The following is a 24,400-nucleotide window of genomic DNA, read 5'->3' as shown; positions in this document are numbered from 1 at the left end:
TCTAACTTTAAAATGTTGTGGACAGTTTGCTCGCCCGCCCATAAAGCCGCGTTTATTTTTATAATATCTCATGTTACATTTTAACCCTAAATGGAAGACTGACATTGACATTGGCATTGTCTACAACTCTGGCATTCAAGATTGAATCTAGCCCCGGTGCGCTTAGACATCAAAAACAAACACACTGCAGCGAAGGGTCACCGAGCTACATTTTGACAGCAGTCCAGTCACAGCCCTTTTGCCAGGACTGGCTCCGCTTTCTATTTGTCTTCAAGATGATGCCGGTGCCTGCGACGTCACGTCCGGCTCGGAGCCTGCACTTCCTATCCCGTCACCATGGTGCTCTGAGCCTCAGCTGACTGCCTGTAGTGAGTATCTGTCAGAATATAAAATATCATATCAGTTTGGACCATATGATGTATCTTTATAATGTATGTGGCATTTCACCAACGGAAAGTATGATGAACGGAAAATAAAGGTGGGAGCAGTGTTTTGTGTCATGAGCAAGGTTTGGGTTGCAGATGGATGCTGCGGATAAAATCTCCTGGGATAAAGCTGCGGTTATCTGATGCAGATATTAGGAATTAACCGATCTCAGAGTAAGAACAACGCAACAATGCATCTTTCACATGTTATATTGTCTCATTGGAAATGTGAAAGGAAAATGAATTTTCCTCTCCGGTGAAAGTGAAACTTGCATTGCTCAACGAATTTCCAGTGTCCCTCGCTTGTGCCGTTCGTTGTTCCACAAATTTTGCGTCGCGGGTACATACAGGAAAAACGCGAAAGGTCTAGTTTTATCGGTGCTTCTAATTAAATCCAGGGCAGCAATTTGAGGTAGAGTTACTTCGGATTCTCTAGCCAAGCTTTGTTATCAACAATTGATATTTAAACAAAAAGTTGATAAACGTTAGTGAGTGGTACACACCAAAAAACATCAAAGCCGCCTTACTTCATACTTCTTAATTTTACTTACATAGACAACTAGTTGGTAAGTGCAGCATCAAGCTGCTTGAGTCAGTATCAAGATTAATACAGTCGAAATGGGTGGAGCTTTCTAGCTGCATCAGCATCTTGATTGAGTAGCACATTCCTGGACAAATATATGAGCTGTTTTAATGCTGTTTATTTAAAATGACTTAAAGTCAGTTATGTTAGTTAAGTTGGCACGGCACTGGTTTTTAAATGGAAGTTTCATTCATTGCAAAATTATCAGTGAACAGAGTTATTTATATAAATTTCAACTAGACTTTATTAATTGCCCTTTTTGGTATATTACCATAGCGTGGAATGATTCATTTGTAAGAGAATTGGTAATTGGGGAAAATATTATTTTCAATTGTGTCATTCTGATGGCAATTTTGTCACAACTCACTGGGGATAGTGCACTCTAACATCAAGCCTCGCTGTTCCCCAAGCCGCGACAAATGTGAAAAGCTTGACCAAACTACCAGATTGCCCCAATTCTACCTAACTGTTTAATTTAGAGCACCAGCTTTGTAAACTTAATAAATAAATAACTGTTTATTGAACAAATTGCCTTTAACTAGTAGAAAAAGAAAGAAATATGAATTGCTAACTTCTAACATTATAACTTAAACTCTACCATCTTCTTAAATCCCTATACACGCACAGACAAGACATGGATTTTAAGGGTGGGATAAAACAGTTCAATAGCACCAATCCAGAATACAGGATTCAATGGGTTCATTTTAATCAATGTCTTCCAAATTCCTTTAAGTTCTTTGTTGCTGACATGAGTTGGTCTTCCAACACTTTCAGTCTGTAGTTCACTGCTTGAGTACGTGCCTTTCAATGCCTCTAACAATGATTTTCCCCTTTTGCCTTTTGACAGAGGTTTTTAGAGAGAGCAGGCTATAGAGATATAAGGAGAAAAAGCCAACTCGCTATTCTTGTGGAATTACTGGAATTTTCCACACACAGCAGAAGAGGTTTTAGATCTTGTTCCTCTGCTATTCTGTTGCACTGCCCTCACACAAAACCTGATCAGGAGTCAATTAAAATGTTGTTGCCAGGCAGCTCCCTTGGTCCAGGATTCCTTTCTGGTGCCATCATGTCTTCCTTGGCATGTATATTGTATAAGCTTAGAGGGAGCGTTGGTCAGCCAATGGTATTTTTAGTATGTTCCAACATATCTAGATGATTGAACCTTTTACTTTACAGGAAAACACTAACATATTTTTACATATTTCTATGGATCATTACATGCATCAAAATTCATATTCATAACATGTAGAAAACTTTTTAAATTATTTTTTTATTTTTTCTTTTAGATTTACCAAGGGCTAAGCTTCTACTCTTTCCAGATCTCTCCTTGAGGTACGGAGATGTGAGTGGTTCAAAAGCACTTAATCCTCAACTGCTCCTTCCCTTTAGGGTGTGCTAAGCATTTATTTAGTAGCTGACTCTAAGCATATTTAGAGCTAAAAACACTTCATGTGGAGAAAAAGCTATCATTGTATGCCACACACAATTAACTAAAAAAGAAAGTTATAATTTTCAAGTGTTATGATCCCTGTGGAGACTGATCACTTTTAAAAAGAAATTTGAATTTCCAATTAATTGCTGAACAGGTGACAACAAAATTTCACTTTTAAGGCATTTACTGTAACAAAGACTAAAAGCATTATTGACTAAACACTATTTTTGTAGGCAACTTATTTTTTTAAACTACAGAACAGAACTTTTAACACAACCAAGAAAAACCCGCTATCAGATATGGGTTACACTGTCCTTTAAGTAGATATTCAGTTCTCCTAGAATCAGTCCAAAATGATTATTGGCTCTCGAGATTTGACTCTGAGGGTTTATTTCTGATTCCTTCCTTTCCCAGCCTGGAAACTTCAGAACAGTCTTTTGTAGTGCAGGTTTTCCTGGAGACTTCTCTCTCTAGCTAATGCTAGGCAAATATTCCAGCCTCATTTTAACTCCCCACAAATTTGGTCTTCCCAATCCGAGTGCAAGCGTCCACCTGCATATCACGCAGTGAATCATAGAGACCTTCGACCTCTTGCTGCTCTCTCTCTCCCAGATCCTGGCAGGCTAACCTATCTGTGATATAAAGCAATATATTTGGAAGGCCTGTAACCCACTTCCTTGTTACCATTCCTATCTCAAAGCTCGTCACTCTGGCAATGTGAATCACATGGGCTTTGTATCCAGGTAGAGATGCTGATTAGTTACGCTGAAAGTCCCTCTCATCTTGGAAATTAATGGACAATTTAAAGCACAATTGTTTACAACCTGACCTTCTCAACACTTATCTGGGACTTTGGAGAACTGTAGTCTATGCACTGTTAGCACAGAGGCTGCTGCCATTGCCGCCAAGTGTAGATACTTCGCACCTTCTTCCCAGTAAAACAGTCTGGGACTCCTTTAATCTCTAACAATCAAATATCCCAGGCTTTGCTGTCAGGCAGACTTCATAAAAGGTCACATGACCCCCTTCATTTTTTTATCTTAAGTTAAAGACACAGTCCCAAAACACAACAACATTATAAACCTCATAATTGTAACACTTCTCCCCTGAAGAATGAAAAGGCGTCACCATATTGATGAGTTTTCATAAACACTATCCAAAATATAAAAATTTATAGCATTCTATTTACTTTAACAACTAACTTATTACATACGGTACAAGTAATAATCGCCCCCCGCCACCCCATACTGACACATTTCCCATTAAACCGCCCAGCTCAGCAGCATTACCCCAAATACATGTAACAGTTAAGAATTCAAGTCCACTTTATATCAGTTCTTTCTCTCATATAGATGAGAATTTGTTTTGCTGCTTGTGACTTCACCTTCCCAGATGTTTCATAGTAAACCTTTCTCATGCTTAAAGATCCCATTATTTCCAAATCCTAGATTAGGTAATTGTATCCTTGGTCTGGTTTGGTTAGCCCTATCAAGAACATTGCTGACTTCTGACAGTCCCTCTGGCTTTTGCACGTGTAAATTGTAGACCCAGAAGAAATTCTCTGGCATAATGCTTTTTACCCCCAGATTCAGGATTTCCTTTGTTTTCCTTTGTTATAATCAATCTGTGAACCACTTGGTCTGAGTTCTAATGTTTGGTCTCAATTTTCTTTCATGGCTGCAGGTTTTTAAATATCTAAATCCGTTAAAATTGTCTCAGCTAGCCAACCATCCATCCCAGTCATCTTTCTCATGTTTAAGCACAGGATTGTGGTTCCCTTTTGAAGCATTAAGAATTTTGTTGAGGTTTTGCTGATGTTACGATTAAAAAATCCTTGTATTCTTTTCAGCTCTAGCATTCTTTTATATCCTTTCAGTTTCTTGTTTACCCACTCAGCACAAGCTTTGCCCAATTCCTTCCAAGCAGGAGCCATAGCTTCATTTTGAAGTTTTATTTTCCGCTCTAGGATTCAAATCTGTCTTAGTAGTAGCACAGTAACAGTTAGAGCCAAGTCATTTTAGTTTAAAGCACTGTCTCATGTTGTTTGTCCATTTGCCTGGGGTTTAGCTGCTGAATTCTCTTTTGACACCTGTGGCTCAGCACATGCAGGCAAGCTCAACTCCTTTACCAGTTGGTTTTAACTCTTTACCGTCAACCTGAGGCTTCAGTATCTTTTCAATTTCAGAAGTTTGATCTTCTGACTATTTGACAGCCTTTGAGTCAAATCATTGCCTTTTGGTTGATACATCCTTATCTTTAGCCACTTCAACGGATCTTGTGGAAACGTCTGGAGGCAGGACATGGTCTCCAGCTAGATCATTCCCCAAGATAAGATCAACATTATTAATAGGCAGTTTGGACACCGGTCCTACAATAACAGTCCCACTGACTAAAGCACAGTTTAAATTCATTCTACACAATTGACCAGGAAATCAATTTCCATCAATACCCTATACCAATACACTTTTATTTGGCAAACAATGTTTTTTGCTAACATCAAGCTTTGATCTGATCTTGTATCCCTAAGCATAACTATATTTTGATCCAATTATCAGACAAAAATGTACACCCTCAAAGGTAAAATACTCAAAAGCTTTTATGCTCTGATTTACAGTCCCTGTAAATATATTAATTAGTATCGGTTTGTCACAAGCTTCACTCACTGGTGCAGCATTTTCTGGAAAAACACTAGACACGCCCATAAAAACTATTGTCAGGATTTTTAACTTCCAGCAGTTGGCTTTCACATGCCCCATTTTATGGCAAAAGTAACATGTTGTTCTCCTTGAACCATATTTATCTCCCACGCTGACTTTTTCACTATTCTGAGAAGCATCTGTCTTTTCATTTCTGCTATCCCCCTCATTGTAATAGTGGTTTGCTCAGTATCACTTCATTTCTCCCTCCAGTTTCTCTGTGGTTTGCATTTAAAGATTTGTGGCTCTCTATCTGATTGTGGGATAGTTCCTAACTATCATCCAAAACTGCAGCTTCTCTTATTTCAGAAGCTTTACAGTCTTCTAAGTCAGACTTGATTCCTAAAGGAATATTAATTTTTAAATTCCTCCATTAACAACACCTAAGATTTTCAAAATGTTGTTCAAACTTCATCACCCTACATCATCGATCAAATGCCATTTCACTTTTGTCCAGCAACTTTCACAAGATTTCTTCATCAGATTTCTAAATTTTTGCCTGTAAGCTTCTGAGACTAACTCAAACACATTAAGCACAGCAGTTTTAACCATATATAATCTGCAGATTGTTAATCAGAAAGAATCAAATAAACCTCCAGCAATTTCCCTACTAAAACACTCGGTAATAAATTCATCCAAATTTCTTTTGGTCATTGTAACTTGTAGCATTTTCCTCAAATGAAACAGAATACATTTCAACTCGTTCCCTATTGAACCTAGGCACAAGGCAAATTCCTTGTCAAATCAAATCCAGGAGTTAAATCTGATTCATTGTCTCCGCTAGCTAAAGTCAGGCAAATCTTCCAGCCTTATTTGAATTCCTCACAAATTTGGTCTTTCCAATCTGAGCATGAGCTTCCATATGCATTCTGGCACAGTGAGCCATGGAGACTTTCGGTCTCTTGTTGCTTTCTCTCTCTCCTGGACCCTGGCAGACTAACCTGCTTGTGATATACTGTGATATTTTAGGAAAGCCTGTAACCCAATATCACAATGGATTCCTCTTTACTTTTCCCATCACCATGGCAATGTGAATCACACAGGTATTATATCCAGATAGAGATGCTGATTATGTAGCTTGAGAATCCAACTCTCTTTCATCTTGGAACTAAATGGACAGTTTACAACTGTTTACAACCTGAAATTAAGCACAACTGTTTACAAGCTGACATTCTCAACAATTTTATGGGACTTTGGAGACTCACAATCTATCCACTGCTAATGCACAGGCTGCTGTTATTGTTTCCAAACATAAATGCCTTCCACCTTCTTCCCAGTAAAATTCTCTAACAATCAAACGACCCAGGCCTGCTGTCAGGCAGGCTTTATAATGGGTCACATGACCCCCCCCTCATTTTACCTTAAAGACACAGTCCCAAAACACAACAACCTTATAAACCTCATGATTGTAACACTCCCCCCGCCCTGCCAAAAGAATGAAAAGTCAGCACATAGTGATGAGTTTCCATAAACGCTATACAAAATATAACAACTTACAATATTCTATACACTTAACCAACTAACTTACTATATTTAGTTCAAGTAATAATCATCCCCCCTTGTGCTGTCACGTAACCACCTCATAAACCTCATAATTGTAACATAAGGCAAACTAAATCAAAAGACAAATGAGTAAACTCTCCACTAATTATCCTTAAAACATATACAAAATCTAGGTAACTTAAGTGAAACAGCTCTATTTTGATAACTCAATTTTTTTTAGCTATATCTATGTTTGAAAGTAAGAGATGAATTTCTTGAAAGTGTGTTTGTGACAAACATGTACAGAATATTTTATCTTTGCAGATTTGAGACGTGCAACCAATTCAGTCATGGATTCAGCTTCTAGGGCTGCTTGCAATGGAATGACTGAAAGGAGAACAGTTTCTCTGGTTGCTGAGGCACATGGGAAGCAGGTTTTGAATGTACTTCAGAACTTCCGGGAACAAAACATATTCTTTGACTTCACTATATTTGTCAAAGGAGTAAACTTTCCATGTCATAGGTGTATTCTGGCTGCATGCAGTGATTTCTTCAGGTACTGTAAATTAAAAGCCTATCTTTTGGATATTGTTTGTTTTGCCAACTGTAATGTAGTATGCATCTTTGCATCCCTTTGGTTCAACAGTAATACAGCAAATACTGTAAGTGAACATGTTTTTGTGATCTGGTGCATAACCTATGGGCTAATCTGTAGTGGTTGTAACTTGCTAACTGGACTGGTGCTACGCTGTAATTTCAAACCTGTAAAGGAGCTTGTACAGAATGAAATATCTAAGCAACAGAGTTCAACATTACTAAAACAGTACAATAATCAGATGAAGGTGTCATGAACAATTGAATTTACCTGTGTTCATTGACGGCTTCAGATTGGAAAATACTTTTTAAAATATCAATCTAGACCATGCTAATTGTGCCTCATTTTGCACCCTCTGTGGGTTTGGATGATGCTCGGATTTACATGGTTCCTCTCATTTGACAGTGATTTCCATAAGTACACTTTGTCCCAAATGATCCAGAAGTTGCAACTTTTCTGCAATCTGCCTTTGTAAAATTGCATTCCCTAAGGACTGCCAGTTATCCTGTTGCAAAGATTGTCCAATAAACTAATGTTGTCTCGCACTCCACTATCTAATTACCTTTAAAATGATGGATATTAAACATAGATCTAGTCTTATAGATATATATTTATGAAGCATGAAAGTCTACCAAATGCTGAAAGTACAATAGAAAACATTCAGAAAAGGAAGTTTGTTATTGGTCAGTTATCTTTTGTAAGAGCATCCAAATGGGAAAAATCTTGCTTTGCCTTGGAATAAAGTCTGGCTCTGTGATAAATTCAGTTTCCACACAATCTGGTTCTACTTTCAACTTCAGTTGTTGTTTTAAATCCTTTTATAACGTCATATAATAGATTGCAAACCACAAGTAGAAAGAAACTGAATAGTTCGTCTGACCTCTATCAGAGCTCCAATGAAGCCTTAAACTATTTAAGATGGCAGCTTCCAATCTTGCTTATTCTTTTTGAATTTTTAATATTAACTTAACAAAATTGCTTTCAACAAATAATTGATGGTGTGATTATGTGATAATTGTGATTATGCAAGTCCAAAGCTAGGTAGGATTCAAGTCATTTTCAAAAGGAAAGTCTGTAGGGTACCAACGACCACAAACAAATTCCTCCTTGGTCAGTCATTCAATAAAATGAATCACTTACGTTTTTGGATGAACAGCATTTTGTGTTATTTAATTGAAAATGCAAAAAAATAATTATTATCTATGATTCTAAGTTTTAAAAAAATGAAACAAATGAAAATTTAAGAATTAAAAAAACAAATTAAAAAATGAAGTTTTGATTCAACATATTATTGTCGACTAAAGTTCAGACATTGTGAATTGTACTAAATTGAAAGATAAGTCAAGAATGGAGTTTTTAATGCAACATTAACGAATAGTGGCATTTAACTGTAACTAACTGCATATAAAACAATGAGAAAGAATGATAGAATGTTACAGCACTAAAACTGATCATATGACCCATCAAGTTTGTGCTGATGTTTCTCTCCACAAGCCAACCTAGTTCATTTTAACCTTACAGCTTGATTCTTACCCTTTAATAATCTCTCTAATTCCCTTTTAAGAAATAAATGGTGCCTGCAGCAACAAAGGTTTTCAGCAGAGAATTCCAAATTCTAATCACCCTGTGTGTAAAGAAATTTACTTTTAAATACCCTTTCTTTATGTGGCTATCTTAAGTTTAAGCCCTCTAGTTCCCATCCCTCTAACCTGTGGAAACAATTTAATACTGCTTGTGTCATAACTCATAATCTTTTTAACTTAGCGATATTTACATAATGATGTTCCTACTGCCTGCTGCTGGGTCTTCCTTTGATGACCCTATTAAATCTGCTTCTGGTGCCTAACCCGTTACAACATCTAAGTGCTCCTTGATTGGGAAGAGAAAGCGTGGCGATATTCCGTTCTTGGTTATCCGTATGGATATGGCTTTGCCATGGATAACTCCTTGGATTCAGTGGTATCAGTCAGTCTCAGAAACATTCTGGTTATCTGCTTTTTTTCAGATGTTGATTAAAACTGTTAGCATGATGGTGGGACCCATGAATGTAACACTGAACTTCCCTTTTTATCTTCTCTGCTTCATTATTCTTAAGCAGGCATATTCCTAACCTCTCTGAAGGTGAACCAAGTTAACACTATGTGAGGTCTTTTTTCCACAGTGGACAAAACATACAGATGCCATTAACTTCATTAAATCAGAACAGTTTATGTTTGTGAACTGTTACAAAAATATGTGAGCACACATTTCACAAGCCCACTTTAGGATATCTTATCTTAATGTGAAAAGATAGCCTTTCTGTTACCAATGTGCTTCTCCACTGCAGCCTTACTTCTACCTTCTTATGTGTCTTATGTCAGTTTTTATAAAAATTCTCTTTAAAGACAAGCAGAAATAAGAGATTTTATCATCATCAATGTGCCAGATGTTGCTGGAATGAGCAGATAATGCTAAAAAATGGACCAATGTTTGGGAACTCTTCAAAACAATGGCCCATCCCACATTTAAAACACCTCTTGACACCATTGGATTGACAACACAGTGGGACCGAGGCCTAGCAAAGCACTTTTCAGCAATATTCTGCTCATTTTCAGATGTATTTAGAACAAGTATAAGGGCTGCGACAGCACATTCAACTCTGTTGTACTTGCAACAGACTGCCCAATTTGTCTAGGTTAGAGTTCATTGTACATGCAATGAATTGAGGGATTATTAATTCTTCTTGTACAAGGTTGATAAGGTTCAGGGCTAGTTTTGTACCCAGTATCTGTTTAATCACAAGAGGGGCAGGATTGGTCTATCTGCGTGGAAATGCCTTGTGTGAGGGATATGTTCAGTTTGTAGCCTGAAAGTTGGTCGAACTCCTTGATCACTTGGAAGATGACAAGTAGTGAATTAGTAGGGCTGCTTGCATATATTGTCAACAGTGTTATTTTGTTAACAGTCCCAAAAATCTACGTTCCATGGATAGATTAATTTGCCCTAATAGCTGTTGTCAATAATTTTTTTAAACCAATTCAAAAAGGAGGGAGAGTGGGCTCCCCATGTGATCCCATAATGGAAAAGAAATGCAAAGGAGGCATATATGTTAGAATATGCTGTAGAATTCATTTGAGAACAGATGTATCAATTCAAATGTCATTCTGTCAAGCTTCTGGAGTGTAAAGTCGCATTACACCTGATAGTAAGCCTTCTGCACACCCATAGAGAGAAGCAAGGGCTTTTGCATTGGTAATTATGTTACAAAATTCCCTGGTATTTTCCTCTAGTGCCCCATATAAAACTTGTTTCTTTTCAGTGGGCTATTTTAAAAGCTATCATGTACATTCTCAAGGGCAAGAATATTGGTTGGTATTTAATAGTCTTTATTGATCTGCAATATGGACCTCGCCTGTAGGATGTGCATAAAGTGGAATTTTAGGCTTTCTTGTGAGTAAGTGTGATTATTACTTCCCTGAGTGAGCCTAATGGATGCTTATGTCTGGTATGTACTGGGATAATTTCCATTGCTATTATGGCTAGTATTGCTTTAGTAGAACTTTATCGAATTTAATAGGGAACCTATTCTTAACAGTGCACTTAGAAAATGAGAGTATGATCAGAGTCAAGATAGTTTACAAAAGGAAAATCATGTTTGATAAACTTATTAGAATTGTTTGAGGATGTAACTAATAAGGTAGAGAAAGCTCCTGTGAAACACCTTGGGATATTTTATTACATTAAAGACACTATATAAATGCAAGTTGTTGATATTAAATGAGTGGAAAGGTGAAGTATAAATTTTCTAGGATCTTACAGTTGTGAAGAGAAACTTCAGTAAAAGGTACTTTTAACTAGACCTAAAAAGATTATAATAAGAGTTTTACAGGATTATGAAGGGTTATGATAAGGTATGATAAGGTTGTTTCCACTGGATGACAAGAGAACAAGAGTGTATAAAAACAAGAATGTATAATAGATTCATAGAATGGTTACATTACAGAAGGAAGCCATTTGGCCCATCGAGCCTTTGCCTACTTCCTGCAAAAAATAATTTAGTCAGACTTACTCCCTCACTCTTTCCCCATAACAGTGAAAGTTTTTTTCCCTTCAGGCGCTTATCCAACTCAATTTTGAAAGCCACAATTGAATTTGCCTCCACTGCCATTTCAAATCATAACCACTTGCTGCATAAAATTTTTTTCCTTATGTCGCCTTTGCTTCTTTTGCCAATCTATTAAATCTATGTCCTCTGGTTCTCTATTCTTCTGCCAATGGGTGCACTTTCTCTCTATCTATGCTGTTTAGACCTGTCATGATTTTGAACACCTCTATCAAATCTCCTCTCAACCTTTTCTTCTTCGAGGAGAACATTCCCAGCGTCTCCAACCTATCCACATAACAGAAATCCCTTATCACTGGAGCCAATCTCAAAAATGTTTTCGGCATCCTCTCTCGGATCTTCACCACCTTCCTAAAGTGCAATGCCCAGAATTGGACATAATACCCCATTTGAGGCTGAATCATCAGTATTTTGCTTTATGTCTCTATTTATAAAACCCAGGATCCCCTGTGCCTCTGACCACTTTCTCAACCTGCTCTGCCACCCTCAATGATTTGGGCACATATACCCACAAGGTCTTTCTGTTCCTATACCCCTTCAGAATTGTACAGAAAGCATTAAAGTGGATATTTGAAAAAACTTTTATGCAGATGGTTTGAACGCGGATTTCTCTGCCATGGATCATTATTGAACTGAAGGCCATAATGATTTTAAAATGGATTTGGATAGTTGTTGGAAAAGAAGTATGAATGGGTATGGGGTTGGCGGGGTGGGGTGAACCAGGTGCTATGAAATTAGATGGCTTATGTGGAGAAAACATTCAGTGGAAGGATCAAATTACTTATTCTGTGCTGTGATATTATATAATTCTATCTTGCTTTTAATATTCAGTGACCTATGTATGAAACCCAGAATCCCATTTGCCTTTCTGTGGTCTTTCCCGCTTGCATTTACACCTTTAAAAGGCCTGTGTAACTGCTTCCTTAGACCTCTGTTCCACCAGTTTTAAGAATCTTACGATCCATGTCACGACTCACTAGGGATAGTGCGCTGTAATATCAAGCCCCACTGTTTCCTGAGCCGCAACAAATGTGAAAAGTTTGACCAAACCACCAAATTGCCCCAATTCTACCAACTGTTTAATTTAGGTTAACAGAATTCAAGGACCAGGTTTGTAAACTTAATAAGTAAATAACTGTTTATTGAACAAATTGTCTTTAACCAGTGGCAAAATAAAGAAATTTGAACTGCTAATTTCTAACTCTATAACCTAAACTCTATCCCTTCTTAAATCCCTATATACACACATACAAGACACATAAGACACACAAAAACATGGATTTTAAGGGTGGGATAAAATTGTTCAATAGCACCAGTTCTGGAATACAGGATTTGATGGGTTGATTTTGATCGATGTCTTCCAAATTGCTTTCAGTTCTTTGTTGATGACACGAGGTGGTCTTCCAGTGCTTTCAGTATTTAGTTCACTGGTTGAGCACTTGCCTTTCAATGTCTTTAACAGTAATTTTCCCCTTTTCTCTTTTCATGCTCCTGTGAGTCTTGCTAGAAACTTGGACATGTAATCCAACATGGAAGATTCACCTTTCTGCTTTAGGAACTTTCCCTTAATCACTTCTGGTAGCGTAAAGTAAGAAATCTAAACCTTTGCCCCAATCAGAACTTCCTCATCAGAACTCTGTTTTTAATGTAATAGCACCCTGGAACTCCTTTAGCCTCAGCTTTGGTTTGAGCTGACTGTGCTAGCTTGTTTAACTCTGGATCTGCTTTCTGAGCCTCAATTAATGGCTACTCTAACATCTGTTTGTGGTATTACTTTGACCTCTGGTGATGGACTTTGTTTAGCCATTGCTCTGGTCACTAAACACAGTGGAAAAATACCAGGAACTTGTTCTTGTAACTGCTCTGTCTCTTTAGCCTCTCTTGGACTTTCCATAATTATGGGTGAAGCTATAAACTTCATTCTTGCCAAATCACTCCCCATCCATGGGTAATTTCTTAATCACTCCTACAACCACTGATTCAGACAACAAATCGCACTCCAATTACACTTTGTACAATGGAACCAGGATATACTCTCCACTTATCCCGTTTACCTATACTTTATCTTTCATTGATCTCTCTGGATGGAAAACTAGGTCCTTCTCCAGTAAAAGAGTTTAACTAGCTCCTGTGTCCTTAATATGGTTATGGATTTAGCTGCATCATTTGATGAAAAAGGGATTATCTCCCCTTTAGACAAAAACCCTTTATATCTCTCATCTACCCAATTCACTTCATCTGCATATACAGCAGTGTTTACCTCCAGTCCCTTATTTATAGTTAAAGCTGCAATTTGATCCATGGCATTTTCTTTTTGAGATCCCTTTTTGGACTCACTCTTACAAACTCCAAGGGGCTTCCCTCGCAACTTCCAGCATTCTGAATGAATTTGTCCCACTATATTACAATGGAAACATTTAGGCCAGTATATTGCCATCGGTGTGTGTGGCCGGGCCCAACACACTGATGTGTGAAATGATGCACAGTGATGTCAGGCACGCGTCCCGACATCATCACACATCATTTAAATATTCCATTCGGCGTGCGTGCGCCAAACTATCAACGGCCTATTAAGGCCATGAAAAGAAATGTAGTTAGCAACGCTGCTTGTCCAACCTTAAGGTTGGCGGGCAGGCGAAGAGCCCAAGTGGCCTTCACATTTTTCAGAAACCTCATCCACTGGTGGGATGAGGTTTCCTGAAGGTTTTATAAAATTATTAACTAATTTTTGTACAATTCACAAACATGTCCCAGCTCATGTGACACTGTCACATGAGTGGACATGTTTAAATAAATTTTAGCTTTATTATTTAAAAACTTTTATTATGTACTTAATCCCCCTGAAGCAGGCCCCGACTCTCCCTCCTCCCCCTGCCTGCATAGGTAGCACTGAGTGCTACTGGCCATGCGTCATGCTGGGCGAGCCTTAGTTGGCCCGCCCACGTAAAATAGTGGTGCACAGCTGATCGCGGGCGGCGATTGGCTCCGCACCCACACCCACCCAGCATAGGCGAGATTCTGGCCTTAGGCCTTCAAGTTTCACCTACACCCTCAGTACCTTCCTTCCTGATCTGGGGAGGGGATCTCAAGGCATTCCCAGCTATCCATTCTTTACCCTGGCTACTTGCCTTCCTTTCCCTCTCCCACTTTCTATCCTTTTCAAATTTATGGAGGTGATGGAAAAACGGTTTAGTTTTTTGGATTAGCTCATTACTGCTGCCTGTCTAGCAGTTGCAACCCTATGGTCTTCAACATGGGTCCTTATTACAGAAGTTAGAGAATTTTAAAATTTTTCCATGAGAACAGTCTCTCTCAGAACTTCATAGGTAGTTTCAACTCCTAATGCTCGTATCTACCTGTCAAAACTACTTTGCTTAACCTTTTCAAGTACAATCTAAGTTTGCCCAGGCTGTTTCCTTAAATTTGAAACTTTCATCTGTATGCTTCAGGGACCAACTTATACGCACTCAAAATGGCCTTTTTCACCACATCATAATCCCTAGAAACCTCCTCTGACAGTGAAGCGTAAATCTCCTGTGCTCTACCTGTCACTTTGCTCTGCATGGGCAATGCTCAGTTTTCCTTTGGCCAATTCATCTGTTTAGCTATCTTCGCAAATGAAATAAAGAATGCTTCAACATCCCTTTCCCCAAATTGGGAAGAGCTTGTACAAGTTTAAACATATCCCCACTGGGTTCTGATCTGGAGACGAGTCTTGCCTTTTTTTAACTGCCAGCATTTTAAGCTGGAATTCTCCCTCTCTTTTTTTCTCTTTCCTCCTTTTCTAACTTCGCCATTTATAGTTCCCTTTTTTGTTTTCTTTCTCTATCCTGCCTTTCTGCCTGTTCCCTTCAGAACGTTCTTTCTCTTTCCTTTGCAGTGCATCTTTCTCTCCTTTTCTGTTGCCTCTAGTTCCATTTTTTTCTTTATTTGCAACTGAATTTGAGCCCATTCCAATGAACCACGCCTTGGAGAACTTGATCTCTCAGGTATTCCTTCCAGTTTGAAATGCTGTGCCATCTCTTCGATTACCTCTTCCTTCCTAGCTTTGGCAGGCAATCCTACTCTTAGAGCAGGATTTTCCCGTCGGGGAGCAGGGCCTGCTCGCCAATGCATAAAATGACGTGCGGAACTCCTGATGCCACCGCGCCCCATTTAAATTTTCAGGTAGGCGGGGGCTCAGCAAAATCAGCTGTGCGCCTGCTGACCTGTCAATGGCCAATTGAAGCCATTGACAGAGTCATTAAACTAATTAATGGACCTGCCCATCCAACCTTAAGGTTGGGGCCACGGGCAGGATGAGGTTTCATGTAGGTTTTTAAAAATTTAATTAAAGCTTTTTAAAAAGTTATGGACATGTCCTAACTCATGTGACAGTGTCACATGAGGGGACATGTCAGGCAATTTTTTTTTCTATTTTTAATAAATTATACATTAGAGCTGATTTCCCTGAGGCAGCACTTAGCCTCAGGGAGATGAGTGCTCTGTTTCATGCGCATGCGCGAAAGAGCACACTCTCAGGTTTAGGGATTCCCCCTCGCCCGCATAGGGAGCACATAGTGCTTCCGTGCGGATGTCACGCTGGGTGGGCCTTAATTGGCCCGCCCACGTAAATTGGCAGCTTGCCCCCAATCGGGGGTGCCGATTGGAGGTGCGTCTCTGCATGCCCACACTTAAACATTCCCCCCCCCCCGATTGGTTGGGGGTGGTGGTGTGGAAATCATGCCCTTAATGTACTTGCCAATTCGATTAACCTGGCTTTTGGGAGCCCTTGTAAAATCGTCAGGAGCATCTCTTCCACTTGCAGAAAAGCTTTAGCAGTTTCCCAGCGCCATCTTATTTTTGATAGTATAAACCTGGTGTTTCCTTAGAGCTTTTACTACTTACTAAATCAGCACCCAAATCGCCGTTGTCTTTTGTTCCAAAATATCCCAGACCCGAGCCCCCAAATTTTGTCACAACTCACTGGGGATAGTGCATTGTAATATCAAGCCCCACTGTTCCCTGAGCCGGGACAAATGTGAAAAGTTTGACCAAACCACCAAATTGTCCCAATTCTACCTAACTGTATAAATTAGGTTAACAGAATAAGGGCACCTGGTGTGTAAACTTAATAAATAAATAACTGTTAATTGAACAAATTGTCTTTAGCCAGTGGCAAAACAAAGACATATGAACTGTTAATTTCTAATTCTATAACCTAAACTCTACCCCCTTCTTAATTCCCTATACACACATGTACAAGACACATAAGACACACAAAAGCATGGATTTTAAGTTTGGGACAAAATAATTCAATAGCACCAATTGCAGAGTACAGGATTCAATGGGTTGATTTTGATCAATGTCTTCCAGATTCCTTTCAGTTCCTTGTTGATGACACAAGGTGGTCTTCCAGCACTTTCAGTCTTTAGTTCACTGGTTGAGCACTTGCCTTTCAATGTCTCTAATGGTGATTTTCCCCCTTTTCTATTGACTGGGGTTTTCAGAGAGAGATATGAGGGGAAAAAAAACAGCTAACTATTATTGTAGAATTACCGGAATTGTATATGCACTGGAGAAAGAGGTTTTAGGTCTTTTTTCTTTTCAGGCTAGGAGCTATTCTGCTGCACTGCTCTCACACAACAACCTTGGTCATCTGGTCAAGAGCCAATTGAAACATTGATGACAGGCAGTCCCCTCCAGACTCCTCCTCAGCACCATCCTGTCTTTCATGGCGCACTCTGTTCCAGGACATTATATATATATCCCTCAACTGTTCCAGTAGACATATCTTTCAAGCTGCAGCCATTGTAATTTTAATCTACAGTCCAACAGAAATAAAAATATACATTCTTTACATTTAGAGTATATTTATTTACAATATCCTTGGCAGAAACTTGGGACCCAGAGTAGACATCATTCTCAAATTGAGGGACAGCCGACGACAACTTATTTACAAAGTTCATTTACCCAAAATATTCTAGTTCGCATTTCTCTGCATTAAAGTACATGCCATCTGCCTGTCCACTCCTACTAACTTGTCCATGTCCTGCTGTTTTTTTCTCCAAGGTCCCTAATCAGCAAATTCAAATTTATTCCTCTTATGCCTACGTCCAAAGCATAAATATAAATTAAAAACAAATGGGATTCCAGCAGAAATTTCTTGGTTACACGACTACCCACATGTCATCTATTTACTCCTAACCTTTCACTTTCATTGTACTAACTACTTCTCTATGAATGTTACAATCTCTTTAATACCTACACCTTAATTTTCATAAGTTACTTAACCGTTTCAGACACACAAAAGTTGAAATATACAACATTCAATGTATTCCCTTTATATAATGTAATTTCCCCCCAAAAAATCAATTCAGTTCGTCAAATATAACCTACTAATTGTTTCTCATTAGCCTATGCCTTTGAATATTTTTCTCCAGCTATAAATGGAGCAGTTCAGATTTTTTGGAGGCTGTTAAAGCAATTCCCCTCTATTGTTATCTATTCTTGGAATTTATGTATAACCTATGTTATATGTCTCTAACCTCATTACTGCTTTAGATATTTTGGATTAATGCTCATAGTTTTTTGTAACTTCCATCATTGATATCTTTCAGTCATATTAAGGTGCTACAGCACACACACACACACACAAACACACACATTTTTGTCTGTGCCAGCATTTTGCTAGAGCTGTCCAAAACTAACTTCCTTTTTTCTGCTGACTTGCCATAACCCTGCACCTTCTCTGCTTCCGATATACTTGAATGCGCTGTCATTTTAATTTTCTGGATATGAATTAGAAAAATGCTATGTTTAAATCGGTTCTGAATTTTTAGAAAAAAAAGTTCATGTTTGTGTACTACCAGAAAACTTGCTCAAAAAGTAACTTGAAAAATTGTAATCTGGACTATGTTATTTATTAAGCATTGTTCAAACTGCAAATCATGTAAGAAATATTTAAGATTCACAATTTCACAATTTCTGTAATGTCCTGGTAAAGACAGTAGTTATATTACTGTTTCCCTTGCAGAGCCATGTTTGAAGTTCACATGAGGGAAAGAGATGATGGAAGTGTAAAAATCACTAATTTATCTCCGGAAGCTGTGAGGGCATTTCTGGATTTTGCTTATACAGGGCATGCAGAGATATCAGAGACCAATGTTGAAATGTTCTTCCAGATGTCTTCATTTCTTCAAGTGTCCCTGCTAGCTAAAGCCTGCAGTGATTTTCTGATCAAAACCCTTGATCTCACCAACTGCTTACAACTTTTGTCTCTCTCTGAGGGTTATGGTTCTACTACTTTGTACAATCATGCTTTGCTATTTGTAGTGCAGCACTTCTCTCTTCTGTTAAAATCAAATGATTTCTTAGAAATGAATGCTGGACTACTAGAAAAATGCCTTGAAGCTGATGCATTGAACGTCCCTGATGAGGACACTGTTTTGAATGCTGTTCTTCAGTGGACTCAATATGATGTTGACACGAGAGAAAAGCATTTGCTTCACTTGATTAATCTTGTGAGATTGCATCAGCTATCTAAAGAAACTCTGGAGGATTTTATGAGGTCCGAAAGTTTACTAGCAAATAATCCTGAATGCATGGAATCCATTCGTGATGTTCTCGATAAACTTGAAGAGCTTAATGGGCTCTTTCCTGATGCAAGACCATCCACAACAGAAAAATACATATTTGTTCACAAAACTGAAGAAAATGGTGTGATTAAGCATACATTTTGCTATAACATTGAAAGTGATACCTGGAAGGAGTTGCCTGCTACAAATATTATTGATTTTCCAGGGTCAAGTTTGGTTACCTTTGGAGAAAAAATATTTATTACTGGAGGATGTAAGATCAGCTGCAGTAAATCTATACGATTGCACATTGCAGAAAGATGTCATGATGCAACTGACCAGACATGGTGCTATTGCCCAAAGACAAACAATTTCACTTCAGTTTCATCCATGAAAAATTCTCGGACCATGCACACATCGGTTATTGCAATGGATCAGCTTTTTGTAGTAGGTGGGAAAACCAGAGGAACACAAGAAATCCGGAGTCTTCTAAATGTTGAATCCTACAACCCTCTAACCAAAGAATGGAGATCAGTGAGCCATTTGCCAAGAGGAATTTATTATCCAGAAGCAAGTGCTTGCAATGACATTATCTATGTTCTTGGATCTGAAGTGGAAATAGCTGATATCTTTAATCCGTCATTAGATTGTTTTTTCAAATACAATGTGTCCTCTGATCAGTGGTCAGAACTTGTTGCAGAATTTGGCCAGTTTTTTCACGCTACTCTTGTGAAAGCTGTCCCAGTGAATTGCACGTTGTATATTTGTGACCTTTCTACTTACAAAGTCTACAGTTTTTGTCCAGAAACCTGTGTTTGGAAAGGCGAGGGCTCATTTGAGTGTGCAGGCTTCAATGCAGGGGCTATTGGGATTTCAGACAAGATTTACATTTTGGGTGGGGATTATGCTCCTGATGAAATCACAGATGAGGTACAGGTGTACCACAGTAGCAGATCTGAATGGGAGGAAGTATCACCAATGCCCAGGCCTTTAACAGAATTTCATTGTCAGGTAATTCAGTTTAACAGATATAGGGATCCCTGGAAAGGTCAATTGTAATGACCATTTTTAATTGGTGATAAATAGCTTTCAATTTAGTCCCAGCTTTTTAATTCAAAGTTATTCATTTTCAAGCTAATCCTTTCCCCCCCAAAAAAATGTCAGCTTTCTTTTCTCCAAAGGCAGGAATATTGATCCATATACTCAGTAGCTGTGTACTTCCTCTTGCAATGATTATTTCTCATCTTGAGTTCTAGATGATGATTGCTGGCAAACTATTTGACAGCACTACCATCACAGCCAAGCTTAATCCTTTTGTCACTTACTATAATACAATCAGAGTTAACATGGTTTTATGAAAGGGAAATCGTGTTTGACAAATTTATTAGATTTCCTTAAGGATGTAACAAGCAGGGCGGATAAAGGGGAACCAGCAGATGTGTATTTGAATTTCCAAAAGGCATTTGATATGGTGCCACATAAAAGGTTACTGCAGAGTTAGGGGTAATATATAAACATGGATAAAGATTTGGCTAACTGTCAGGAAACAGAGAGTCAGGATAAATGTGTTATTTTGAGGCTGGCAAACTGCAATTAGTGGGGTGCCACAGGGATCAGTGCCGGAGCCTCAACTATTTACTATCTATATTAATGACTTGGATACGGGGACAGAATGTATTATAACCAAATTTGCAGATGACACAAAAATAAGTGGGTAAGCAAGTTGTGAGGAGGACACAGCCTACAAAGGGATATAGATAGGGTAAGTGAGTGGACAAAAAATTGGGAGATGGAATACAATATGGGAAAATGTGAGGTTTTCCACTTCGGCAGGAAGACTAGAAAAGTAGAATATTATTTAAATGGAGAGAGACTGCAGAATGTTGCGGGTCTGGGAGATATGAGTGCCGTCGTACATAAATAACAAAATGTCAGCGTGCAGGTACAGCAAGTCATTAAGAAGACAAATGGAATTTTGACCTTTATTGCTGGGAGGATGGAGTATAAAAGTAGGGAACATAAACAGAATTACCTGGAAAAACTCAGCAGGTCTGGCAGCATTGGCGGAGAAGAAAAGAGTTGACGTTTCGAGTCCTCATGACCCTTCAACAGAACTGACTGAATATTAGGAAAGGGGTGAAATATAAGCTGGTTTAAGTTGGGAGGGACGGGGGGACAGTGGGGGAGAGAAGTGGGGGGGTGTGTAGTTGTAGGGACAAGCAAGCAGTGATAGGAGCAGATAATCAAAAGATGTCACAGACAAAGGAACAAAGAAGTGTTGAAGGTGGTGATATTATCTAAACAAATGTACTAATTAAGAACGGATGGCAGGGCACTCAAGGTACAGCTCTAGTGGGGGTGGGGTGGAAAGAGTAGCAGGGCACAAGATTTAAAAATAATGGAAATAGGTGGGAAAAGAAAAATCTATATAAATTATTGGAAAAAACAAGAGGAAGGGGGAAGAAATGGAAAGGGGGTGGGGATGGAGGAGGGAGTTCAAGATCTAAAGTTGTTGAATTCAATATTGAATTCAGGGCAGTGGTGAAGCCACACCTAGAGTACTGTGTACAGTTTTGGTCTCCTTATTTAAGGAGGCATATACTTGCACTGAAAGCAGTTCAGAGAAGGTTCATTAGGATGATTCCTGGGATAAAGAGGTTGGTCTTTGAGGAAATGTTCAACAGGTTGGGCCTATATTCACTGGAATTTAGGAGAATGAAAGATAATCTTATTGAAGCGTATAATATTCTGAGGGAGCTTGACAGGCTAGATGCTGAAAGGACATTTCCCATTGTGGGGGAATCTAAAACTCGGGGGCACAGTTTCAGAATAAGGGATCTCCTATTTAAGACGGAGATGAGAAACAATTTCTTTTCTCAGATTGTTGTTAATCTTTGGAATTCTCCACCTCGGAGAGCATTAGAAGCTAGTTCCATAGAACCATAAAAAAGTTACAGCACAGAAGGAGGCCATTCGGCCCATCTTATCCATGCCAGCCCGAGGACACCCAGGTGCCCTTTCTAATCCTACCTTCCTGCACCCGGCCCATAGCCCTGCAGCTTACAGCACTTAAGGTGCAGATCCAGGTACTTTTTAAAAGAGTTTAGTGTTTTTGCCTCTACCACCAACTTGGCCAGCGAATTCCAGACACCCACCACCTTCTGCGTAAAAAAGTTCTTCCTCATGTCCCCCCTACACCTTCTGCCACTTATTTTGAATCTATGTTCCCTGGTTCTAGAATTCTCCACCAAGGGAAACAATTTTATCCTGTCCACTCTATCTATTCCCCTCATAATTTTGTACACCTCAATCAAGTCACCTCTCAGCCTTCTTTGTTCTAAGGAAAATAACCCCAACCTATCCAATCTCTCCTCGTAGCTACACTTTTCTAACCCAGGCAGCATTCTTGTAAACCTCCTCTGCACTCTCTCCAGAGCTGTTACGTCCTTCCTGTAATGTGACCAGAACTGCACACAATACTCCATTGTGGCTTCCCAGTGTTTTCTACAATTACAACATTATATCCTTACTTTATATTCTATACCTCTGCCAATGAAGGAGAGCATACTATATGCCTTCTTTACAACCTTATCTACTTGAATTGCTGTCTTCAGGGACCCATGTACTTGTACACCAAGATCTCTCACTTCATCTACCCCACTTAATATTTTCCCATTTATTGTGTAATCCCTGTAACTGTTTGACCTCCCTAAATGTACGACCTCACACTTATCTATGTTAAAATCCATCTGCCACTTTACCACCCACTCCACCAATCCATCTATATCATTTTGGAGATTATGGCTATCCTCTACACTATCCACTGTCAGCCAATCTTCGTGTCATCTGCAAATTTCCCAATCATGCCCCCCACGTTCACGTCCAAATCGTTAATATATAACACAAACAGCAAGGGTCCCAACACCGAGCCCTGTGGAACACCACTTGAGACAACTTTCCATTTGCAAGGGCATCCATCGACCATTACCCTTTGTTTCCTGTTATAAAGCCAACCTTTTATCCAGTTTGCCACATTACCCAGAATCCCATGTGCTTTTACTTTCCTGACCAATCTGCCATGTGAGACCTTGTCAAATGCCTTGCTAAAATCCATGTACACAACATCCGCTGCACTACCTTCATCAACCTTTCTTGTCACTTCCTCAAAGAATGCAATCAAATTTATGAGGCAAGACCTTCCTTTAACAAATCCATGCTGACCATTCCTGGCTAGTCCATACCTTTCCACATGACAGTTAATCCTATCTCTCAGGATTGATTCTACTAATTTGCCCTCCACCGATGTAAGACTAACTGGCCTATAATTGTTTGGAATTTCCTTTGATCCCTTTTTAAACAACGGAACTACGTTTGCATTTGTCCAGTCCTCCGGTACCTCCCCTGTATCTAGTGAAGATTGGAAAATCATCCTCAGGGCATCTGCTATCTCTTCCCTGACTTCAGCAGCCTTAGAAACAATCCATCTGGCCCTGGTGACTATCAACTTTCAAGGATTTCAACCCTTCAAGTACCTCCTCTCTCTTTATGACTATCCCGTCCAATATCTCACAGTGTTCCTCCTGGACTACTATCTCTACATCCTCCCTTTACTTTGTAAACATGGAGACAAAATATTCATTCAAAACACTTCCCACAGCCTCTGCATCTACACACAAGTTTCCATCTTCATCTCTGATAGGTCCCACTTTTCCCTTAACTAAGCTTTTAGCATTAAAGTATTGGTAATGTATTGGGTTATCTTTAACTTTACTTGCTAATCTTTTTTCATGCCCTCGCTTTGATTTCATTATTTCCTTTTTTACTTCATCCCTGCACTTCCTACATTCGTCTAGGCTATCTGCAGTGCTTAGTTATTTGTGCCTATCGTATGCTTTCTTTTTCTGTTTGATCTTCCCCTGTATTCCTCTAGACAACCAGATTTGGCAGTACCACTCTTATTTTTGTAGGGGACATGTCTACTTCGTACAATTAGGATCTCGTTTTTTTAGTGCTTCCCACTGGTTTTCCACTGTTTTATCCTCCAGCAATGTTGTCCAGTCCACCTCAGCCAAGTTCCTTTTCATTTCTGCAAAATTTGCCTTCCCCCAGTTCAAGACTTTTACTCCTGCCTTATCTCTGTCCTTTTCCATGGTAATGCTAAATCTAACTGAATTGTGATCATTGTCCCCGATATGGTCGCCAACTGTCACTTCACCCACTTGCCCTTCTTCATTCCCCAAGACTAAGTCTAGAATTGCATCTCCTCTCGTTGGGTTTGTCACTAATTAGTTGAAAAAATTTTCCTGGACACGCTGCATGAATTTTTCTCCCTCAGTGCCCCTTGTATTGTTTGAATCCCAGTTGATATTAGGATAGTTGAAGTCTCCTACTATTATTGCCCTCTTGTTCTTAAGGGCAGAAATTTACCTACATATTTGTTCTTCTATCTCCCTTTCACTATTTGGAGGGTCTGTAGTATACTTCCAGTAGTGTGACTGCCCCTTTTTTATTTCTAAGCTCAATCCATAA

General features: G+C 39.0%; 1 protein-coding gene across 6 annotated transcripts; it reads left to right on the top strand.

Moving 5' to 3' along the window:
• Window positions 1–309: 309 nt before the first annotated feature.
• Window positions 310–19,981, top strand: kbtbd3 (kelch repeat and BTB (POZ) domain containing 3). Of its 6 annotated transcripts, none has more exons than XM_041198568.1 (4): window positions 310–368; window positions 2,295–2,350; window positions 6,943–7,174; window positions 18,331–19,981. In XM_041198568.1, exons 3-4 carry the CDS (start codon window positions 6,969–6,971, stop codon window positions 19,928–19,930), a joined length of 1,806 nt encoding a protein of 601 aa, XP_041054502.1. In that variant the 5' UTR covers window positions 310–368; window positions 2,295–2,350; window positions 6,943–6,968; the 3' UTR covers window positions 19,931–19,981. The 6 variants fall into 6 exon arrangements, with proteins under 6 accessions (XP_041054502.1, XP_041054499.1, XP_041054503.1 ...); XM_041198565.1 differs by having other exon boundaries at window positions 319–368; window positions 2,295–2,340; XM_041198569.1 differs by having other exon boundaries at window positions 319–368; window positions 6,925–7,174.
• The last annotated feature ends 4,419 nt before the right edge of the window (window positions 19,982–24,400 follow it).

Source organism: Carcharodon carcharias, chromosome 11 (assembly GCF_017639515.1).
Source record: "Carcharodon carcharias isolate sCarCar2 chromosome 11, sCarCar2.pri, whole genome shotgun sequence".
NCBI lineage: Eukaryota > Metazoa > Chordata > Chondrichthyes > Lamniformes > Lamnidae > Carcharodon > Carcharodon carcharias.
The sequence above is the reverse complement of the archived record's forward strand: the minus strand, read 5'-3'. Positions and strand labels throughout refer to the sequence as shown.